Source organism: Mus caroli, unplaced genomic scaffold (genome assembly GCF_978045245.1).
Source record: "Mus caroli unplaced genomic scaffold, Mus_caroli_1 scaffold_2, whole genome shotgun sequence".
NCBI lineage: Eukaryota > Metazoa > Chordata > Mammalia > Rodentia > Muridae > Mus > Mus caroli.
This window is the reverse complement of record NW_028227257.1, coordinates 88,877,031-88,898,630: the sequence shown is the minus strand read 5'-3', so window position 1 is coordinate 88,898,630 and position 21,600 is coordinate 88,877,031. Positions and strand designations below refer to the sequence as shown.

Sequence of the window (21,600 nt, the reverse complement as noted above, 5' to 3'; positions counted from 1 at the left end):
GGAAGCCCTCCAAGGAAGACAAGAATGCTGACCTCTGTCCAGTCCATGGGTCAGCCTGACAGCAAGCAGCAGGCCCAGCAAGTGTGAGCAGCACCAAGAAAGCACAGAAAAGAGCCGGCTGTGCGGCCCTGAGAAAACGCACTTACCGTGTGAGCCTAAGAACGGTAGTTTGGTTCTTGGAACCCAGGTAAAGGCAGGAGACAGCAACTCTACAAAGCAGTCCTCTGATCTGAGCTCCACACATGTGTTGTGGCATGTACATGACCCCCCTCCTGCCACATTACATGCACAAACACACAGTATTTTTAAAGTGCTGTGAACAAGAAAACAAGCTCAAGGCAGTTTAGGACGACTGCCAGGCACCATGGACTTGGTGAAAGCCAGTTAAAAAGACTCCTTTTCTCTTTCAGCAAAGATAGAAGGCAAAGGGCAGGATGGAGTAACAGAAAGAAAGTTCTAGACCTGTAGCACAGGAGTGACTATCAGATGAGGAGAGGAGGCTGGAGGAGGAGCCCTGGGAGGGAAGGGGTTTCCATACCAAGTCTTCCGCCATAGACTGAGCTCCAAAATCTATGGAGAGGCTGCTCAGCTGAGGGGGGTTCTGAAATTCACGGTAAAAGGTCCCCAGGTCCATTGGAAGAATGTCGTCTTTAGAAAAAGCTGGCTTCTTCAAAAACAATACAAACTCAGGTTAGTTCATCTTTGAACCATGAAGAATTAAAAAAAGTTAATCTATGTACAAGGCTATGTATGTAATCTATATATGTAGTCAGGAATTAGCCAGGAAAAGTGTCTTCAAGGCTCACCTAAGGGGGAGGAAGAGTCTATGCACCTTGCTCGTCTGGAGATGAGCAAGTCCTGGTGATGCCATTCCTTCCCCTGCTTAGGCTTATGATCTAGACCCTGAGACCCTTCAAACTCCTCCTAAGGAAAGGGCTTTTGGAAAACCTATCCAAGTTGAATTTCAAGCAAAGACATGACATTAAAAGTCCTCAGGCTCTAAATGCTTCCCTCTGTAGCCTGTATACCACCCCATCCTGAGGGAGATCTCTTGTTCACAGGTAACAGAGGCTTATAAGTTTATTCTCCAGAGACCAGCAAAGACCAAGGGTGGTGATGGCAACTTACAAAGTCAATCATAACAAAGTCGTCATGTGTGCTGCCCCCGCTGCCCCTGCTGGAGCCATCTGAGTGCAGGCTGCCATGGAGGGGAGATGTGGTCTCTGGGGACTCCGGGGGATTCACCTAATTCAGAATAAGGCGGTCAGTATAGACTCCGTGAGGAGAATATGGATTACTGTGAGCTGTCTGACAGTTATGGTAGAAATATATTGCTAAAGAGGACATGGAGGAGCCGGGTGGTGGTGGCGCACACCTTTAATCCCAGCACTTGGGAGGCAGAGGCAGGTGGATTTCTGAGTACGAGGCCACCAGGGCTACAGAGTGAGCTCCAGGACAGCCAGGGCTACACAGAGAAACCCTGTCTCGGAAAAAGAAAAAAAAAAAAAAAAAAAAAAAAAGAGGGCATGGAGGAGCATTTCCTGCACTACACAGAGTTCCAAGCCAGTTTTCCCTTTGTAACAAGCCTCTATCTCAAATCAAAGGGGGCTAGGGGAATGAGTGAATGCTGGCTGCAAATCCATAAGCCAAAAAGCCTAGCTTAGGTCCTGTGGAAGACTGAGTGCCCAGGAAGGATGAGCACTGTCCCATCTACTGGACCCTCGCAGTCGCTGGTGGGCTCACCATAGGATCAGCATCCTCCAGCTCCAAATTCTTGGGAGCAAACATGGCGAAAGGTATGTCCAAACTCGTCACAGTCACCTGAAGAGAGAAAGGAGGAAAGTGCTCCTGCCTGTCCCTCCGCAGTAAACATGGTTCTTACAGGATGCCAGCCTGGAGCCAAAGTCCATCATGCGACCCTGGCTTCCTTGCCTCCCTGTCCCCTATATGTTCACAGCAGAGGATTATGGGACTCTGGCTGGGAATGCTTAGTCATAGTTACTGAGGAACAATATATTGCAGTATAGGTCTGCTGGTTATTAAATCCTCCTCAAACTTGCACACACACAAATGTTGCAATCTATAGGACACTGTGCAGAGGACTTTACTCTAAGAACACAGATAATAAGCACTTAGGCAGAGGCAGAAGGAATCACCTGATTGATGGGTTTGTTGACAAATGCTCCCACTTTTCGGACAAAGATAGTCTCCAAGATGTCATGGGGTGAGGCCCGTCCTTCACTGCTGTTAGACACAGTCTCAGTGTCCTCACTAAAGAAGAAATGGAAAGTGGGTGCTCACTCTCAAACCACAGAACATCGCTACTGCCTGTGGAGTCACTGCAGAGACACAGCCTGGGGAAGAAGTCTATCCTGACCCTTGCTTGAACAACTAAAATGGTCACATGTGAATGAAACTTTACATTGTAAAAGTGTGAGCTCAGATAAAATCCTATCAGAGATGCCAGAGACAATCAAATACATTATGCAGACACAGTAAGCGACTCTCACACAGCTACACCTTAGTACACATCACTACCACAATCAACCTCACACTTTAGCCCCCTTGTTTCCGATTCCCTAAAAACACCATAAGGCCCTATAGTTTAAAGCTGAGTTTGGTGATCCATGTCTCTAATCTCAGCACTGAGAAGGCTTCTGAGTTCCTAAGACCTGACAGTCAGAGCCCTCACCACCCAGAGTCCATATCGTCCGCTACTCCCAGACATTAGCATCAGAGTCCAGGATCAGAAAACTGGAGTGCCAAGTGAATAATAGATCTTCCTTGATTGTGACTGGGGCTGGAGTGAAAAAAGATCAGCATTTGATAAGACAGGAATAAAATAAACTATTTTTCCTGACTGGCACACACAATTTTTCCAAACATTTCCCTTCCCACCACTATGCTAATGAAAAAGTACATCGGGCATTTTTCCAATGGAAAACTTCCAGGGGGAGGAGCATGTTATTCTTTTTATCCTATGGCTGTCCAGATCAGGGGAGACAGGGAAGGAGAGCTTGCAGGGCAGCTTTCCAGAGACAGTCAGGGTGCAAACTACACAAATATGTGCGTGTGTGCGTGTGTGCATGTGCGTGCATGCTCATACAATGTTAAAAAAAAGGAAAAGCCCTGCTATTCTTCTTAGCAGCCAAAACCCAGATAGGTTCCTTACATACCAGCTACAATATTAGACACTCATCAAAGACCTTTAAGGCTTACACCTTGGGAACAAAAACTGCCAAGCCCTGTGTATATCAGGGTATCCAGGTCCCTGGATGGCCATGATGGGGGACTCACCTGCTTGAGGGCGTGGCGGCACAATGGGTCCCATCAGAAGGCATGTGCATCACCAGTCTCTCGGGATCAGCCTGGGCACCATGAGCAGGGTGGCTGGGAGCAAGAGTTACCCCGCCTTCCTTTCCAGGAACCATCAGCTTTTGAGGGAATGGAAAGACAAAGTGAACGATGGCAGTGCAAAGCAGCTGGTGAACCTCATAAGCTTTCCCATCTCCAGGGCCTCCTCCAGGTAGGCAGCCATCATGGACCTTAATTCTCTTGGGAGGTGGTTACTGGAAGACATGCGTGGTGATGACTACAAAGGGAGAAGGCAGAGAGATAGAGAAATCCTGGCAAAGTCATTCCCTTCCAAAAGCTGGGGATCCACCCACTTAGAGCATCACTAAAGTCCTCCAAGTGACTCTGTTGCTCCTCAGGAGAGGAGGCAGCCCTGGGAAGCCCATGGTCCTCCCCATCTTGAAAGGTACCTGGTGAGCGTGTGCAGTGTTTAAGCCAGCAGTAAACACTACTGGATAAGCCAGGTCAGCCGATCCAAGGCCCAGGACAGCAGGCTGATAGGAAAGGCGAGAGCTTGAGAGCTGAGCAAGAGAAAAACAGAGGGGCAGAGGAAAGGCAAGGAGAAAAGGCAATCCTAGCATGTGAGCCATGCTAGAGCTCAGGAAAGAGTCAGGAGCAGATCCCAGTGGGATGAAGGCCAAGGGTGGGCCAGACTTTTTCAATAAGGAAAAAGAGATTTATTTGATCTGGGATTAGGACTCCAACTCTAGAGCTTCCCAAGGGCCTTTAGTGAGTGTCTGGCTCCCCAGTTCCCTGTTTCCAGCCCAGCAGGTCCCCTGGGTACAATCCTGGGGCACATTTCCCAAGTCACCCTATTTTCTCCCCATCCTTGAGATCCATTTGAAACTAAAGCAATCTTCTCTAATCACACCTCTATCACCCCTGGGTATGGATGGCTCCTGTTTATATTGAAAATAGAAAGACTACCAGCCATGGACTGTTTATTTGGAAAGCTGATATAAATAACTCTGTTCTCTTGTCACAGCAACGGAAGGAGGAGGGGTAAATAAAAACCACTATTTTTGGTTGCTAGGTTGTGGCTATGTCCTGCTAAAATCAATTACCAAGCCTTAAAATAATCCCACAGAACACCTGGGGACCAAATAACTATACCCTATGCTCTGTTTTCATTTTGTTAAGTAGAAAGAAGCCATCTGATCATTCCCATTTTCCCATTATGAACTCACTTGATGGGAAAAGGCCAGTCCTGCCATGGGGACCCTCAGAGTGTCCGTCACCACAGGAGTAGGGGTCTGAAAATGTGCCTTTGTGACAGTAAACACACACTGTGCACAGACACACAGAGAGACAGGAGAAACAAGAAAAAAAGAAAAGGGACTTGAGAAAGAAGTGGGGAAAAAACCTCCAGAAGGGGCAGCAGTGAGCAGTGGAACCGAGTACTGAGAGGCAGGAAGAAGAGTGCAAGCTGCCTTCCCAAAGTGGCAACCAGGAGGGGGACATTTAGCTCAGGGTGTGCCTCTTTGACAGGCAGCTGGAAAGTGAACTGACTCAAGTGGGAATGACATGGCAAAACAGAAGCCTGAGCCAGGCATTAGTCTGTCGTTAGCTGAAAGGTGTGGGAGGACGTGAGGGAGCAGCTCCCTCAGGAGAGCCTAGAGCCTATGGAGACCAACCTCAGAACTGAAGGCCTTGCTCAGGAAGTCCACCCTCAGCCTGCAGAGACCATGGCAAAAAGCTGAAATTTGCTGGCTATATTATTAGTAAGCTTAGGTGTACATTTCTGTATGACATCCTGGGAATGACTGGGAATACAGTATGTGAGTGTATGTGAGTGTGTGTGAGTGTGTGTGTGCGCGCGCATGTGTATAGTCTAGCAGTTGGGAGAACTTGAGAATAAAAGCTTGGGTGTGCTAAACATTTAGGATTCCAAAGCTACTGTATACACCTAATTATCTGGGGTTCTCCTGTTTTGGCTTTAAGTCTGACTGCCACACGTGTAATGTGACAGAAATGGCGTTCCCTAGCCCCCCAAAATAAATACTGTAGTAAAAAAATTTTAATGGAAACCAACAACAATAAATCCCCCAATGAACACACTGGCGGCTGAGCATGGGAATGCAAGCCTGATCCTAGCACCTACGAGGTGGGGACAGGAGGATCAGGCTTTCAAAGACAGTCTTGGCTGCACTGCAAGGTATGAGACCTTGTTTCAAACAAACAAAAGAAGTCATGATGTGCAGAGAAAAGGAGAATGGCCACGAAGTCATTCAAAGGCAGCCTGGTCCACGTAGTGTGCTCTAGGCCAGCCAAGAATCCATGCAAAGCACTATCTTAAAAACAGAAACCTAAACAAGTCAGATGGGAAGAGGATGAAGCAATGAGGCAGAAGGAAAAGGAGCTGAGGAGTGTGGGGTGATGTCAGTCTCAGCCCATGCTGATTACATAAGCCTGTGGCTGCGCTTCCTGGGGATGCTGGCATCAGAATTCAGGGCCAGGACTTACTCAAGGAAACGGTGTTTGCCACTCAAGACTCACTCACTCGGAAAAGTTAGTGGTTGAGATGCTTGGATAGAGAACGTTGCCAGGCAGATAGATAACTGTATCAGCTTTAAGAAAAGCAGTGCTGCCGGGCGTGGTGGTGCACGCCTTTAATCCCAGCACTCAGGAGGCAGAGGCAGGCGGATTTCTGAGTTCGAGGCCAGCCTGGTCTACAAAGTGAGTTCCAGGACAGCCAGGGCTATACTGAGAAACCCTGTCTGGAAAAACCAAAAAAAAAAAAAAAAAAAAGAAAGAAAAAAAAGAAAAGCAGTGCTTCTGGATGTTGTTTTAAATTTTATATTAAGTAATTCCTGCTCTTTGGTACATATTCTACTATTATGAAGTGAAATTTATAATTTATTACTTATTAAGAAAATAAGCAAGGAGTGATAGTAGACACTTTAATCCTAGCACTCAGGAGGCAGAGGGAGGTGGATCTCTCAGTTCTAGGTTAGCCTGGTTTACAGAGTGAGTTCTAGGACAACAAAGGCTAGTCAGAGAAACCCTATTTCAAAAACAAAACAAAAACAAAAACGAAACAAAAAATGGAGCAACTAAATCAACACATGCAAGTTAGAGTGATCTCATCACCAAAGGGCATAGATTAAGTTTGGACAACATTCCCTAAGGCTCACACGAATACACATAGCCCCCATAACCCTTTTCCTACCTGGGAGGGAGGGGATGTGGAAAAAGATGTGGTACACACTTCCTGAGAGTCTTCCACTGATGGGTATGTGACTCCTGCATCCTCAGCAGTTCTACCGTCGGGGTGGGAGGAAGGAAGGAACGATGATGGAGTTTATATAACCACAATAGCTGACTTCACAAAGTATGCAAACAGTGGTTAGGAAAGGCTGGGAGCTGTGTCAATGAGTTCTAGGCAGAGATTATAAAGCCAGACGGCAAACCAAAATCCATTTTTCATAGTTCACAAAGTCCCGACATCTTGCAGTCCCCAAATAACTTGGAGGAGGTGACATGGCCACAAACCTGAAAACCCAGTTAGTTCCTAGATACGGTGGCTCAGGCCTTGGTGTACCTAACAGACAGCAGCGAGAACGAAACTAGCCTTTTCATCTCTACCCACATGGCTCGAGGCTGCTATTGCTTGGCTGCAGCTTGGAGGAGACTCTTCTCAGCCCTTACCTGTAATTGCAGGGGTGCATAGGAGAAGAGCTGGGATAGGGGCGGTCAACAAAGTGATCAATGATAATCCCCATGATAGGTGGGGTCCTCTCAAATTGCCTGTAATGCAAGAAGCACAATACAGTATTTGTTAGAATTTCTTCCAAGTCACCTTCAAATCCAGAGGGCCCGTTATGTCATAGTTACTTCAGGTCTACCCAGAGCCTTAATGCTACAGTCTCTAAATATAAGCCACAACTCTACTTCTGGACAGCTTGGCTAGGGACACTTAAAATCTCCACCATGAGCCAGGCGTGGTGGCGTACACCTTTAATCCCAACACTCAGGAGGCAGAGGCAGGCGGATTTCTGAATTCGAGGCCAGCCTGGTCAACAGAGTGAGTCAGCTCTCATCAGCATGAACTGAGTTTTAGCCTTGGAGTTCTGGAGAAGCCGGAACTTTAACATCCTTGGAAAGCTCCTAATGGAGCCCGACCTCTTCCTCACCTGGTGGACATGAATGCCAAGTTCATTCTATAAGCACAGGAAAGAGTGAGGGTGCCCACAGGGGTGCCCACTGTTCCAACTCGAACTGTCTGGAAGCCTAGAAGAGAGGAAATATCAACTTATGTCCAGAGAAGGCTGACACCAACTGCTCCTGGCCAGCCTGCTATCTAGGTCACTGGCATTACTTGCTGATTCAGCGTCCAAGGAAAGCAACTTCACTCTTGTGTGTTCACACAAGCATAAACTCTCTACTGACCTGATGTTTTAAAAAAAAAAAAGAGAGAGAGGGATTTGGTGGCATGCACGTCTTTAATCTCAGCACAAGACAGGCAGAGCAGAGACAAACCACAAGAAAAGCACTAGGTCAGTGGCACAGGGCTTAATCAGCATGCAGGAAGGGGAGGAGAAAGACATGAGTGAGGTGAGAGGGGAGGGAAGTAAGGGCAGCAGACGGAAGGGGAAGAGAGGGGAAGGGAATGAGAAACCCCACACACTGAATTCCGGCTAAAACTTCTTAAAAATTAGTATTTCAACCCTGGTAGCTCCTCAGTCAACTGACATGTCTCTTTATGTTTCCTTACTGTATTATACAGTTTAAAGTTATGGTGTGCTATACAAGGTTAGTCACGTAGCCAAGCAGCAATTGAGCCCATCTCTGAAGTCAGTACAGCTCTTAACACCACAAATGTTTCTGGCCTGAATGCATACATACCTTCTCCTAAGCCATTCAGCTGAACTTCCCCAAAATAAATCCTGTAGGGAATGAAAAAAAGAAGTGACACCCCACTTTACACTCTCGAAGGTCATGGCTAAAACACCGAGAAATAGCCTAAATAAGCCCCACTTTCTCATCTGCACGGACAACTTTCCTCACTCAACTAAGCCCTGGGCACAAACACCATAAGGTGATAGTTCCATAAGACACAATGACCCATAAGCCTTTAATCCTAGCACTCAGGAGCCAGAGGTGGGTGAATGTGAGTTCCAGGCCAGCCTGGTCTACATATCGGGCTCTAGGATAGCCAGGGTTACACAGAGAAACTCTGTCTCAAAAACAAAAACAAAGAGAGAAGAGAGAGGGACGGAGGGAGGGAAAGGGGGAGGAAAAGGGAGTGGAGAGAGAGAGAGAGAGAGAGAGAGAGAAAAGGAGAGAGAGAGAAGGAGGGAGGGAGAGGGAGATGGAGGAGGAAAATAGGCTGAGATGGCAGAAATGGCTAGCTCCTCCATAAATACCCAAGCTTCTGTGGCAGGTCCTTTACCTGTGGCAAGGCCATTGCGTCCACCCTTAAACGGTTTCTTGTAAGGCTTTTGCCACGGCAACAAGAAAAGTAACAGACACAGTAAGAAATGAGTGAAGACTAAAAAGATCTATTACAGCCAAGTTAAAAGTCTAATAATTCTCAGCCGGGTGATGGTGGCGCACGCCTTTAATCCCAGCACTTGGGAGGCAGAGGCAGGTGGATTTCTGAGTTTGAGGCCAGCCTGGTCTATAGAGTGAGTTCCAGGACAGCCAGGGATACACAGAGAAACCCTGTCTCGGAAAAACCAAACCAAACCAAACCAAAACAAAACAGCCTAATAATTCTCAACAAACACACAACTTGATGTCTGAGAGGGAAATGCACACAGGCCGTTAGGGAACTGTCAAGAGAGTTGAGGAAGACTTGATAAATATTCTTAGTAAGTTTGCTCCTGTGTAACTGGCAATTATCTTTGGTCCCTCCATACTAAAATGGTAGTCCTACAGGTCAGTTCTACATTTGACAGAGGCTAAAATCAACAGCTCATCTCCAACACAAAGCATTCTCGATGACTTTAGTACATCCCCTCCCCACAAGCTGACCAGGCAAAGAAAAAAGGGGACAGATTTGATGCTCCACCCTGCCCACCTAGGCCTGATCAGCTACTGTCCTCTCTATGTGATCTGTGGTTCTAGGCCATCCTGTTCTACAAAGCACATTACAGGACAGCCAGGGGCACATGGAAAGACCTGTCTCAAAAACACCAACTTCCACTCCCCCTCACAGGAGGGAAAACCCCACCACTAAGTACAGGGCCTCTATACCTCATCTACTACTTGCACCAAAATGGAGCTCAGTAAAACATGCTGAGGTGAATTACCGACCTCACAGACAATACTTGAACTGCTGACTAGTTCCTTTCAGCTACAGACAAATACTCTTAAACTGAATTAGCGCTTTGTCAGACCTAATAAGTTGAATTTAGCTCTGGAAGAGAAGAGGCTATAGAATCATTCATTCATGGAAAGCTTATTTGTTTGCTTGTTTGCTCTTGTGTCACCCAGGATGGCCTCAGAGTTAAGCAGCTGAGGATGCGTTTGAACACTTGATCCTCCTGCTTCCATCCCCTAAGTGATGGGATTAAAGGCGTGTGCCACCACTGCCTGGCACAAAGTGTTTTTTAAGAAAATTAAAATTGGCTGGGCTTAGTGCGCACACCTTCCTTCACTCCCAGCACCTGGGAAGTGGAGGTTCTCTCTGAGTTCAAGTCCATCCTAGCCTACATAGCAGTAAGCAACAGGACAGCTAAGACTACACAGTGAGACACTGCCTCAGAAAGAGAAAAGGGAGTCAAGAGAATAAACAAACAAACAAACAAATGTATGTTTGCAGGAATATCATCCATCCCCCAGGAGCTGGAACTGTACTGAGACAAAAGGGCAGTTGGTCTGGTGACTCTGAAGAGCTGACATTCATGAGGACAGTTGCAAAACTATAGAACTATAAAGAATCAAGAACACGTGAATGTCAAACAGTGTGCACTGTAAGGAGGCTGAGAAGTAAAGCAAGAGCCTTGATCTTACCTGTACAAAATGACATACTCATGCCCTTGCTTCCTGGAGAGTCGATAGGCTGGTGTCACCCTTGTAATAGCGAGAAGAGACTTCAGCAGCAGTGACAATCGGTTGTATACAGTGTAGGAAACTTTGATTTCTTTGTCACACCTGAGGAGCACAAAAACACTGCCAGTCTATCCTTTGGAATGCTGCAAGTCTGCAAAACACATTCTGAACTAAAGATGCACTTAGAGCTCTACCAACACATTGCTGAAGTAAGTCAGCGTGTGCTTCTTCTTATATTAGACACAGGCAAGCACCAGAACCCTCTATGTTTTTATCTACTTCTAAAAAGGCAGTATAAAAACAACCCAACAAGATTGCAAATTGTACTCAACCTGCTGCTTATTTTCAAGGTTCTGTCTTATGAGCTATTTAGTTGTACACTGAAAATCTGGAGGAAAAAACTTACTTGGTACAAAAATTTTGGATAATAACCTATCAACTACTTTCTATTCAAGAAAAACAAATGTCCATACTCCACACATGTTCTATTTGAAAACTCAAGCTTCGGGGCTCGAGAGATGGCTCAGCGGTTAAGAGCACTGACTGCTCTTCCAGAGGTCCTGAGTTCAGTTCCCAGCAATTACATCGTGGCTCACAACCATCTGTAATGAGATCTGATGTCCTCTTCTGATGTGTCTTGAGGACAGCTACAGTGTATTTGCATATATAAAATAAATAAGTCTTTAAAAAAAAAAAGAAAACTCAAGCTTCAGGCAGGTGGTGAGCTAATCTGCCTTGAAAAACAATAATAGGGAAGGAGTAAAATTCCAGCCCATAGAAGTGAGGGAGACCTCACTGACGGCCATGTTGCCGGATCTCACATGGGGACTTCATCAGAGAACGAGCTGTTCTCTGGGAAAACAAGAAATCCTTTGCATGGCTGCTGTGGCTCCTTTCTCCATTCTCAGTGAATCGCCCTGGACACACACCCCTCTGAAGGTCATCTCTGTGCTAGGCTGGAAGCCAAGCGTGAAGCCAGTCATAGCCAAGCCTGCTGGCTCTGCTGAATGGTCAGAACGCCTCTCTGTGGCTGACAACAAAGCCTGCTTTCACATGATGTCACTGCTTATCCTCAGCCCCCATAACCAAGGAGTCTGACACAGAAACACTTACTTTTCGTTCATTTCAAGACACCAAATTTCCAACTCCATAGAATCTCCCTACAGACAGGACAGGAGAAATGTATTTCAATTATTAGAAACCATCTGAATTGTTTCCTGGAAAGTATCATACAAACACAAGACATATTGGAGACTACAAATAAACCAAAAGGAAAAAAAAAAAAAAAAACCAACTTACTGAAAAACAGCAACTTTCTAAAAAGCTGGATCATGCTATATGTACCATTTTTATCTTATTTTCGACAAACATGGAATTTTCCTTTTAACTAAAAATTAGAGAGGCGAGGGAGACAGAAATAAAGCTTGAGACACTGAACTTTCTTATCTTTTGTTATACTGGGGATCAACTCCAGGCTTCATGCTCTCTGAGTCTCCTCAGCTACACAAGCAGAGTCTCCACACTCTGTGTTCGTGGTTACACTGGATACTACGACTATCATTTTTTTCAGCCACATCTCATATTTTTTTTAGTTATTTCTATTTTTTTTAACCACTACAATAAAAATAAACAGCATTGAGGGGCAAGGCATAGTGGTCTACAACTGCAACCCCAGAGCTTGGGAAGTGAGGGCAGGAGCATCAGGAGTTCAAGGTCACCCTTGGCTGTGTAGCAAGCTTAAGGCAAGTCTGGACTATTAGAGATTTTGTTACAAACAAACAGAGCTGGAAGAAACACACACACACACACAAGCACTGAGAGATGTATACATCCTCAATCTCTAAGTACCTTTCTAGATTTAAGGTAGCTGGCTAAGAAAATAGACTGTTTTCAGTTTGCCCTTTCTTCCTTAGTGTTGGGGTGGGGCCACAGCATACACACTGAATCCAGAGCACCATACTATACCTGGTGCTGGTTCTCTTCTACTACACAGATTCAGGGAGCAAACGTCAGTAATCAGACTTGATGACAAGCACCTCACCCACTGAGCCATACCAGCAAACCTAGGCTCTACTTTCTGAGACAGTCTGATGCTCACTTAGGCTGAACATACATTAAAATTGGAACAGGAGAGTCTCATATAAGATAGACTGGCTAAAAACCTCTCAATCCTTCTGCTTCCATTTCCCTAGTGCTGGGATGGAGTGGGGGCACCACACTGGACAGGAGTATGTGGTTTGGATAGCGTTTTGCAGGGCTCTGTACATGCACCCGGGCTATACTACTTGTCTCCATCTCCATCTCCTAAAACTTCGATGTGCCTTTTCTAAACTACCCTTTAGAAAGGCTGAAAACGTCCAAGTGATGGGAGAGCCTTTCACTTCAGTTCTACAAGTGCCAATTTTAAAGTGAGATCTGTCATGATAAATATTATTTGGGAGTTTCTACCCTACCTTTCATAATTTAGTTCCCAAATAAAAGACACAAAACATTTATATTTATAATAGGTCTTAAAGCATTAGAGCTGGGCCGATAACAACCTCTGTTATTTTTCTACTTATCCATCAATATCACTTGAGATTTTAAGTAAATTTAGAATGCCACTACAGTTCACATGTGTTGCTTTTGAAATTAAAGCGTTACACTGAATTAGAATCGAGGTGAACTATTTGAGCAGGGTGGTAGCACACAGGAGACAAGCGACAGGCAGATCTCTGTAAATTCTAGACTACAGTGGTCTACACCATGAGGTCAGGTGGGACTTCCTGCTGATAAAGCCAATTGCAAATAGTCTAAAATCCAAAATGACACATTTTTTTTCTTACAGGTTCTATGTAATTTTTGCAAAATAGTAAGTAAAAAATGTTCTTAGTAATTTAAAAGCTAAATGCACATCAATTTTAAGTTTATATAAACAAAAAGGGAAACTGTAGAGAAAATATCTTGTGTATTGTATGGATTCATCACCTGTCAATTAAAAAACTAATGTCCCAATATATATAAAGAACTCAAGAAGGTGGACTCCAGAAAGTCAAATAACCCCATTAAAAAATGGGGCTCAGAACTGAACAAAGAATTCTCACCTGAAGAATACCGAATGGCAGAGAAGCACCTGAAAAAATGTTCAACATCCTTAATCATCAGGGAAATGCAAATCAAAACAACCCTGAGATTCCACCTTACACCAGTCAGAATGGCTAAGATCAAAAATTCAGGTGACAGCAGATGCTGGCGAGGATGTGGAGAAAGAGGAACACTCCTCCATTGTTTGTGGGATTGCAAGCTTGTACAACCACTCTGGAAATCAGTCTGGAGGTTCCTCAGAAAATTGGACATGGTACTACCGGAGGATCCAGCAATACCTCTCCTGGGCATATATCCAGAAGATGTCCCAACCGGTAAGAAGGACACATGCTCCACTATGTTCATAGCAGCCCTATTTATAATAGCCAGAAGCTGGAAAGAACCCAGATGTCCCTCAACAGAGGAATGGATACAGAAATTATGGTACATTTACACAATGGAGTACTACTCAGCTATTAAAAAGAATGAATTTATGAAATTCCTAGCCAAATGGATGGACCTGGAGGGCATCATCTTGAGTGAGGTAACACAATCACAAAGGAACTCACATAATATGTATTCACTGATAAGTGGATATTAGCCCAAAACTTAGGATACCCAAGATATAAGATACAATTTGCTTAACGCATGAAACTCAAGAAGAATGAAGACCAAAATGTGGACACTGTGCCCCTTCTTAGAATTGGGAACAAAACACCCATGGAAGGAGTTACAGAGACAAAGTTTGGAGCTGTGATGAAAGGATGGACCATCTAGAGACTGCCGTATCCAGGGATCCATCCCATAATCAGCTTCTAAACACGGACACCATTGCATACACTAGCAAGACTTTGCTGAAAGGACCCAAATATAGCTGTCTCTTGTGAGACTATGCAGGGGCCTAGCAAACACAGGAGTGGATGCTCACAGTCAGCTATTGGATGTATCACAGGGCTCCCAATGGAGAAGCTAGAAAAAGTACCCAAGGAGCTAAAGGGATCCGCAACCCTATAGTTGGAACAACATGATGAACTAACCAGTACCCCGGAGCTCATGTCTCTAGCTGCATATGTATCAAAAGATGGCCTAGTCGGCCATCAATGGAAAGAGAGGCCCATTGGACTTGCAAACTTTATATGCCCCAATATAGGGTAATTCCAGGGCCAAAAGAATGGGAATGGGTGGGTAGGGAAGTGGGGGGCGCTATGAGGGACTTTTGGGATAGCATTGGAAATGTAATTGAGGAAAATATGTAATAAAAAATATTAAAAAACAAAACAAAACAAAAAAAAAACTAATGTCAGCCGGGTGTGGTGGCGCACGCCTTTAATCCCAGCACTCAGGAGGCAGAGGCAGGCGGATTTCTGAGTTCGAGGCCAGCCTGATCTACAGAGTGAGTTCCAGGACAGCCAGGGCTACACAGAGAAACCCTGTCTCGAAAAACCAAAAAAAAACAAAAAAAAAAAAAAAAAAAAAACTAATGTCCTATAGGAAAGAAAGGGTAGAATCTGGTGGGACATCTGGGAAGCAGAAAGAATTCTGGTACCTGATACAGGTAACCAGCCATGTGGCACCATGTAGGTTAAAATAAATGAGTTATTTTAGTTATGATCTAGTTAGAGAAGAGCCTAGCTATATGGCCAAGGTATGTGTAAATATATTTTGATCTGAGACTGATTTCTGGTGCATGGGGCTGGGAGGAAGTCCCCACCTAATGTCTACAGACATTAGTTTAGGAAAGGTTATTATTACCTTAAGTTAATTTTATTTTTTAGCTGATTCCATTAGTGAAACTGTCCTGTATATTATTCGGAACAAGTGAGCAAGAAAATGCTAAATGCAGAATTCCTCAGCCTTGTACCATCCTGCATTCTATAAGCATGGGCAATAACTAGGTTTAACACCCAGCATAACAAAAATAAATAAATAGGTAAATAAATAACGCCAATTCAAAAAATGATGAGAAACTCAGAAAGAAAAGGAACATGTATCAAGCTAAAAATGAATTGGAGGCAGAGGATGAAGAGCCTCGCATGCAAAATAAGACCCCCAAGTCCAGCCATTGCCTTACCTCAGAAGTCTTGAGTGAGATCTCCACACACATAGATCGCCCCACAGCAGGCAGCTGCCCTGACAGGGCCTTCTTTGCTTCATGGGTGACTTCTGGGATGTCTTTGATTGCTAAATTGAACTAAAAACCAAGAGCAATTTATGTGTGAAACCATCTCAAGGAGTATTATAGGGACATAGAGTAGTGCATGCAGGTATTGCTTTAGTATTAAAAACATTAAGCTACTTCTTCCTTCCCTATGGGAAAGAGTTTGCACTGGAGCCTCTCAAGTCTCAGGCTATGGGAATGTAATGGCCCAGGGGAAAGGAGGAAGGGTCACAGAAGCTTCAACCACAGACACCCCAAATATGAGAATGGCAGGAGTTGGCTGTCTCCCTGCTCTCAACCTGGTGTCATAAAGCTGTACCCCCACCATCCACCTCAATCAGAATCTACTGCCCTGACAGTTATAAGGCTTCACTCCTTGTTTAACTTTTTAATGTCCCTGCCCTCCCTACGGCCCCTGAGTACTTAGATGAAGCATCTTCCAACACCCCTGCCATGGACAATGGCCAATGGTATGTGGCCACACAAACCGTGGCTACCTCCCTAGGGGCATAAACACCCCCTTTCTTTCTAGCTGTCTTCGGACACTCCAGAAGAGGGCATCAGATCTTGTTATGGATGGTTATGAGCCACCATTTGGTTGCTGGGATTTGAACTCAGGACCTTCGGAAGAGCAGTTAGTGCTCTTAACCACTGAGCCATCTCTCCAGCCCCTAAATTCCCCTTTTGTACTAGCTAATTTTGTGTCAACTTGACACAGCTGGCGTTATCACAGAGAAAGGAGCTTCAGTTGAGGAAATGCCTCCATGAGATCCAACTGTAAGGCATTTTCTCAATTAGTGATCAAGGGGGAAAGGCCCCTTGTGGGTGGTGCCATCTCTGGGCTGGTAGTCTTGGGTTCTATAAGAGGGCAGGCTGAGCAAGCCAGGGGAGGCAAGCCAGTAAAGAACATCCCTCCATGGCCTCTGCATCAGCTCCTGCTTTCTGAGTTCCAGTCCTGACTTCCTTTGGTGATGAACAGCAATATGGAAGTGTAAACCGAATAAACCCTTTCCTCCCCAACTTGCTTCTTGGTCATGATGTTTGTGCAGGAATAGAAATCCTGACTAAAACAAATTGGTACCAGCATAGTGGGGTCTTCCTGTGACAACCTGACCATGTTTTGGGGAGGACTGTGGAAGGACTTTGGAACTGTGGACTTGAAGATCCATTCGGTATTAAGAGCTCTGTCAGATGTTGTGTAGGAGCTTGGAAGATAATGTTGAGAATAGTGCAGAAGATGGAGGCCTGGCTTGTAAAATTTCAGAGGGAAAATTAAAGACTCTTTTCAGGGCCATTGCTGTTTTGATTGTGAAGATTCTGTAGTTCTGGTTAGTTGGGGCTGAAGAATCAGCTGTGATTAACAAGATACCAGATCTACTAAAGCAAAAACTTTGCATTACTGGGACTATTGATGCTGGTTAGCTGGAGCTAAGAAATTAGTGGTGATTAAGAAGAGACCAGCATCATTGAGGTGACATCTTCTGGGAAGTGTTTTCTGAAAGCACAACGAGGCTGTGTTCCAAAGATAGCCAAGGTTGTACTCCTGCTGCAGCGGGACTTGGTAATGTGTAAGGGTCACCCAGGTGGTACTGGTTTTGAGGGCATGAAGGGGTCACGCAGAGCAGCTGAGGCTCGGCACTGTGAGAGGCCATGGAAGGCCATTGGTGAAGGTTCAGCCTTAGTTGCAATTGACTGCCCAGGATTGGAGGGGTCATGCAGTGTTTTGGAGAGGCCAGTACCATGAGATGACCACCAAGGGCAGCAGCAACAGTGGAGTACAGGCATCTGGAGCCTAGAGGACGACGTGTGTGCTACAAAGGGCATGGCTGGAGAAGTGACCCAAGCCCTTGGAGGAGCCCAGAAGATCGTGAGTTGGATCCCAGACATTGGGTGGTTGGAGATTGATTTTTGTTTTTGATTGTGACTGTGCCCTAATATTTTCCCTCTTGAAGGAAGAAACTAGTTTAGTGGAGCCCACAGTTAAGAAACTTTTAATTGTAAAAAGACTTTGGATTTTAAAAGAGATTTATATTTTAAAGAGATTAAAATTTTAAGAATATGTAAAGACTATGGGACGTTTAAAGTTATTTAGACCTTGGGGATGAATAAGAATGTAAGGGGTTGAGGCTTACTAGTGATGTGTTTGTATGTCAAATTGACGAGGGGTCAATTGTACTGGCTAATTTTGTGTCAACTTGACGCAGCTGGCGTTATCACAGAGAAAGGAGCTTCAGTTGAGGAAATGCCTCCATGAGATCCAACTGTAAGGCATTTTCTCAATTAGTGATCAAGGTGGAAAGGCCCCTGTGGGTGGGACCTTCTCTGGGCTGGTAGTCTTGGGTTCTATAAGAGAGCAGGCTGAGCAAGCCAGGGGAGGCAAGCCAGTAAAGAACATCCCTCCATGGCCTCTGCATCAGCTCCTACTTTCTGAGTTCCAGTCCTGACTTCCTTTGGTGATGAACAGCAATATGGAAGTGTAAACCAAATAAACCCTTTCCTTCCCAACTTGCTTCCTGGTCATGATGTTTGTGCAGGAATAGAAATCCTGACTAAGACACCCTTTTTTATTATTTATTTATTATATGTAAGTACACTGTAGCTGTCTTCAGACACTCCAGAAGAGTGTCAAATCTTGTTACGGATTGTTGTGAGCCACCATGTGGTTGCTGGGATTTGAACTCAGGACCTTTGGAAAAGCAGTCGGTGCTCTTAACCGCTAAGTCATCTCTCCAGCCCCCTATATCCCCCTTTCTCCAAAGCTGTTCCGGGACTGTTTGTTGCCTGTGAACTCAGCTGACCAGGCTCCTGTACTGCACCTACAATAAGCTTCCCTCCCTCCAGGCCAGTTCAGTGCACAATGGGCCTGGTTACCCCGAGGAGACGTGGACAAGGGGCAGCATAAGGCTAAAAAGGTTACCTTCTACAAAGATTAGCAACCAAAAGACTATTTTATTTCTTAAGTACTAAAGTTTACCATCTGTTACAGCAGAAACTCAAGGTCCAGATGAGTAGGAGACTAATTTTTATAAAGAATGCGCATACTCTCTATGAGGAGTCAAATGATTCAGCAGCCCTATAAGCAGGATGCCTCACATGGCAGCAGAACCTCTTACATCCATTCCTTTTGACAAACACCATAGTGTATACACACCCATTAGCAAATAGAAATTTACCCAATCTGGTGCATGCCTTTAATCCCAGAGTTTGGGAGGCAGAGGCAGGCGGATTTCTGAGTTCTAGGCCAGCCTGGTCTACAAAGTGAGTTCCAGGACAGCCAGGGCTAGAGAAACCCTGTCTCAAAAAACCAAAAAAGAAAGAAAGAAATTTACCCAATCTGAACCCGTTGGGGAAGATGATGAGCGGGTGCAAATCTTTTCTCCAAGTCGAGCCTGGACAATCACTTGGACAGTCTGAAACCAAAACACAAAATAAGAAACATGGCTTGAGCTTAGAGCCTGAGCACTGCCAGGAAAAATGAAAGGGAATGGAAGAGAAGCAGAGAAGAGGAAGAAAGAGGAAAAGAAAAGAATTTAGATTCTTTTGGGTTTAAAATTCTGCCTAAGCAGGGCTAAAAAGAGGCTAGCTACAGGCATGGTGGCACATGCCTTTAGTCCTGAAACTTGGGAGACAGAGCAAGTGGATTTCTTTCTTTCTTTCTTTCTTTCTTTTTTTTTTTTTTTTGGTTTTTCAAGACAGGGTTTCTGTGTGTAGCCCTGGCTGTACTGGAACTCACTTTGTAGACCAGGCTGGCCTCGAACTCAGAAATCCGCCTGCCTCTGCCTCCCAAGTGCTGGGATTAAAGGCGTGCACCACCACGCCCGGCTACAAGTGGATTTCTGAGAGTGAGTTTGAGGACAGCCAGGGCTACACACAGAAACCCTGTCTTGAAAAACAAAAACAAAAAAACCAAACCAACCAACCAATGTGTGTAGTATTAAAGAAACAGATCTGTGAGTGTGTCTTAAGAGGGTGAATGTAGGTGGGATCATCTCACTCACTGGGCTGGCATACACAGAAAACAGAAAGGGAAGCTGGAGAGACTACAGTAGGGAAGAGTGCTGGCTGCACAGTACTAATGACTAGAGTCGGACCCCAGCACCCACAAAAACCAGACCTGCTACATGTGCCTGTAGTTCCACCTCTGAGCCATCAAGATCCTCTTTGAACCACCTGAGCCCAAGTATATACACACATGAATGAGCGCACATGAATGGGCTGGCACACACACACACACACGCTGCAGACTGACATTTAAGGACTGGCAAGATGGCTCAGTAGATTAAAGAAGTTGCCAGCAAACCTGAGGAACTAAGTTCAATCACTATGACCCACATGGTGGAAGGAGGGAACAGACTCCTGTAAATTGTCTGCTAACTTCCACAAGTGCTGTGGTATGCGTATATACGTGCATGTGTGTATACATCCCCACACATCCTACACCCCCACAAACACACCCACACAAACAAAAGGAGTAATAAGAATGTGAAGGGGGGGCTGGTGAGATGGCTCAGTGGTTAAGAGCACTGACTGCTCTTCTGAAGGTCCTGAGTTCAAATCCCAGCAACCACATGGTGGCTCACAATCATCTGTAATGAGATCTGATGCCCTCTTCTGGAGTGTCTAAAGACAGCTACAGTGTACTTACGTATAATAAATGAATAAATCTTTAAAAAAAAAAAAAAAAGCCAGGCGTGGTGGTGCACGCCTTTAATGCCAGCACTCGGGAGGCAGAGGCAGGCAGATTTCTGAGTTCAAGGCCAGCCTGGTCTACAAAGTGAGTTCCAGGACAGCCAGGGCTATACAGAGAAACCCTGTCTTGAAAAACCAAAAATAAAAAAATATATGAAAAGGGAAAATGGGAGTACAGAGCAGTGCTCACATGTGTAATCCTAGCACTGGGAAGGCTGACGTGGGACTCCTATGAGTTTGAGGCCTGCCTGGATTACAAAGTGAAACCTTATCTCAAAACCAAGAGTCAGCCAGATGAACAATGGAATTTTCATTTCTCTGCGTCCTGATCCCACATGATGAGCCAGCAGCCTCCAGTCTTCAGGATAGACTACATTCTCTCAACTATGAGACAAAACAAAAGCTTCCTCCCTCAGGTTACTTCAAGAATTTGGTTACAGAACAAGGAAAGTCACTAACACACTGGACGTTCTGCTGTTAGTTGAAGCAGTGAGGAAGATGCCGAAAGGCTGCCCATTCCAGTTCAGTCTTTGTTCCCACCCTAAGGGAACATACTGTGCCAATAGTCTGAGATAACACTTTGACATTTCTACAGACAGCCGTATAAAAAAAATTTTTTTGAACAAGTAGCTGTGGAAAATTGGAAGCTACTTTTTAGTTACACCCCCAGCTCCACCCCCACACTTCACAGTTTGGTTTACAACAGACAGAAGTATCCCCGAAAATGGGTAAGCTGCAAGCTGTTATGCTACACTTCCAATGGCGGCTCTCTAAGGGAGAAGTATGATAATATTTCTAGCTGTCCCCGGCTCAAGAAAATGGCCGTATTACCTTGAGGGCAAAAAACTTAATAAACTTGTCCAGGTCCTTCCTGTCCTGGGAGCTGAGTTCAGTTTCCATTGCCTGCTGGAACCTGTAACAGAACACAAGAGAAGTGATGACAAATGTGACTAACCTGTTTAAAAACAGATCACTACGTCAGAGCACAGACGGGAGCCTACTAGCTGTACAACAGTCATGTGGGAGTGGGAGAAGTTTCCTTCAAAGATACCAAAGGAGAAAACATTAAAATACTATCACTTGAGGAAACTAATCCCACACAAGCAGCCATATCTAAGAACCTACGAAATATATGAGGTCAATTAAACTCACTCTGAAGTTTTGAATATGATGGAGGGGAGGGGCCAAACTCCAGTCCTGGTCCCACCCTCAATCTGCTCTGTTGTTTGCTGCTATGCATGCCAGGCTAGTCTGTGGGCTTCTGGAGACTTGTCTCTACCTTCCATATTGCCATAGGAACACACTGGGCTGGAACACATGACTATGCCTGGCTTTACGTG

At 45.1% G+C, this 21,600-nt stretch overlaps 1 protein-coding gene across 5 annotated transcripts in view; it reads right to left on the bottom strand.

The window, feature by feature from the left end:
* The window catches only part of Atg13 (autophagy related 13), a 42,052-nt gene that overhangs the window by 3,760 nt on the left and 16,692 nt on the right, over positions 1-21,600 (bottom strand). The window contains exons 2-17 of one of the 5 annotated variants that reach the window (XM_021185714.3): positions 21,092-21,173; positions 18,901-18,981; positions 15,485-15,604; positions 11,464-11,510; positions 10,312-10,452; positions 8,200-8,240; positions 7,488-7,584; positions 7,003-7,101; positions 6,524-6,614; positions 4,542-4,640; positions 3,765-3,875; positions 3,298-3,434; positions 2,157-2,271; positions 1,744-1,821; positions 1,129-1,245; positions 539-667 (exon numbers count right to left, since the gene is read on the bottom strand). In XM_021185714.3, coding sequence (XP_021041373.1) covers positions 539-667; positions 1,129-1,245; positions 1,744-1,821; positions 2,157-2,271; positions 3,298-3,434; positions 3,765-3,875; positions 4,542-4,640; positions 6,524-6,614; positions 7,003-7,101; positions 7,488-7,584; positions 8,200-8,240; positions 10,312-10,452; positions 11,464-11,510; positions 15,485-15,604; positions 18,901-18,981; positions 21,092-21,160 — 1,572 coding nt within the window. In that variant the 5' untranslated portion in view covers positions 21,161-21,173. The remainder of the gene's footprint in view (positions 1-538; positions 668-1,128; positions 1,246-1,743; positions 1,822-2,156; positions 2,272-3,297; positions 3,435-3,764; positions 3,876-4,541; positions 4,641-6,523; positions 6,615-7,002; positions 7,102-7,487; positions 7,585-8,199; positions 8,241-10,311; positions 10,453-11,463; positions 11,511-15,484; positions 15,605-18,900; positions 18,982-21,091; positions 21,174-21,600) is intronic. The other 4 variants (XM_029473899.2, XM_021185684.3, XM_021185690.3 and 1 more) reach the window with 4 other exon arrangements.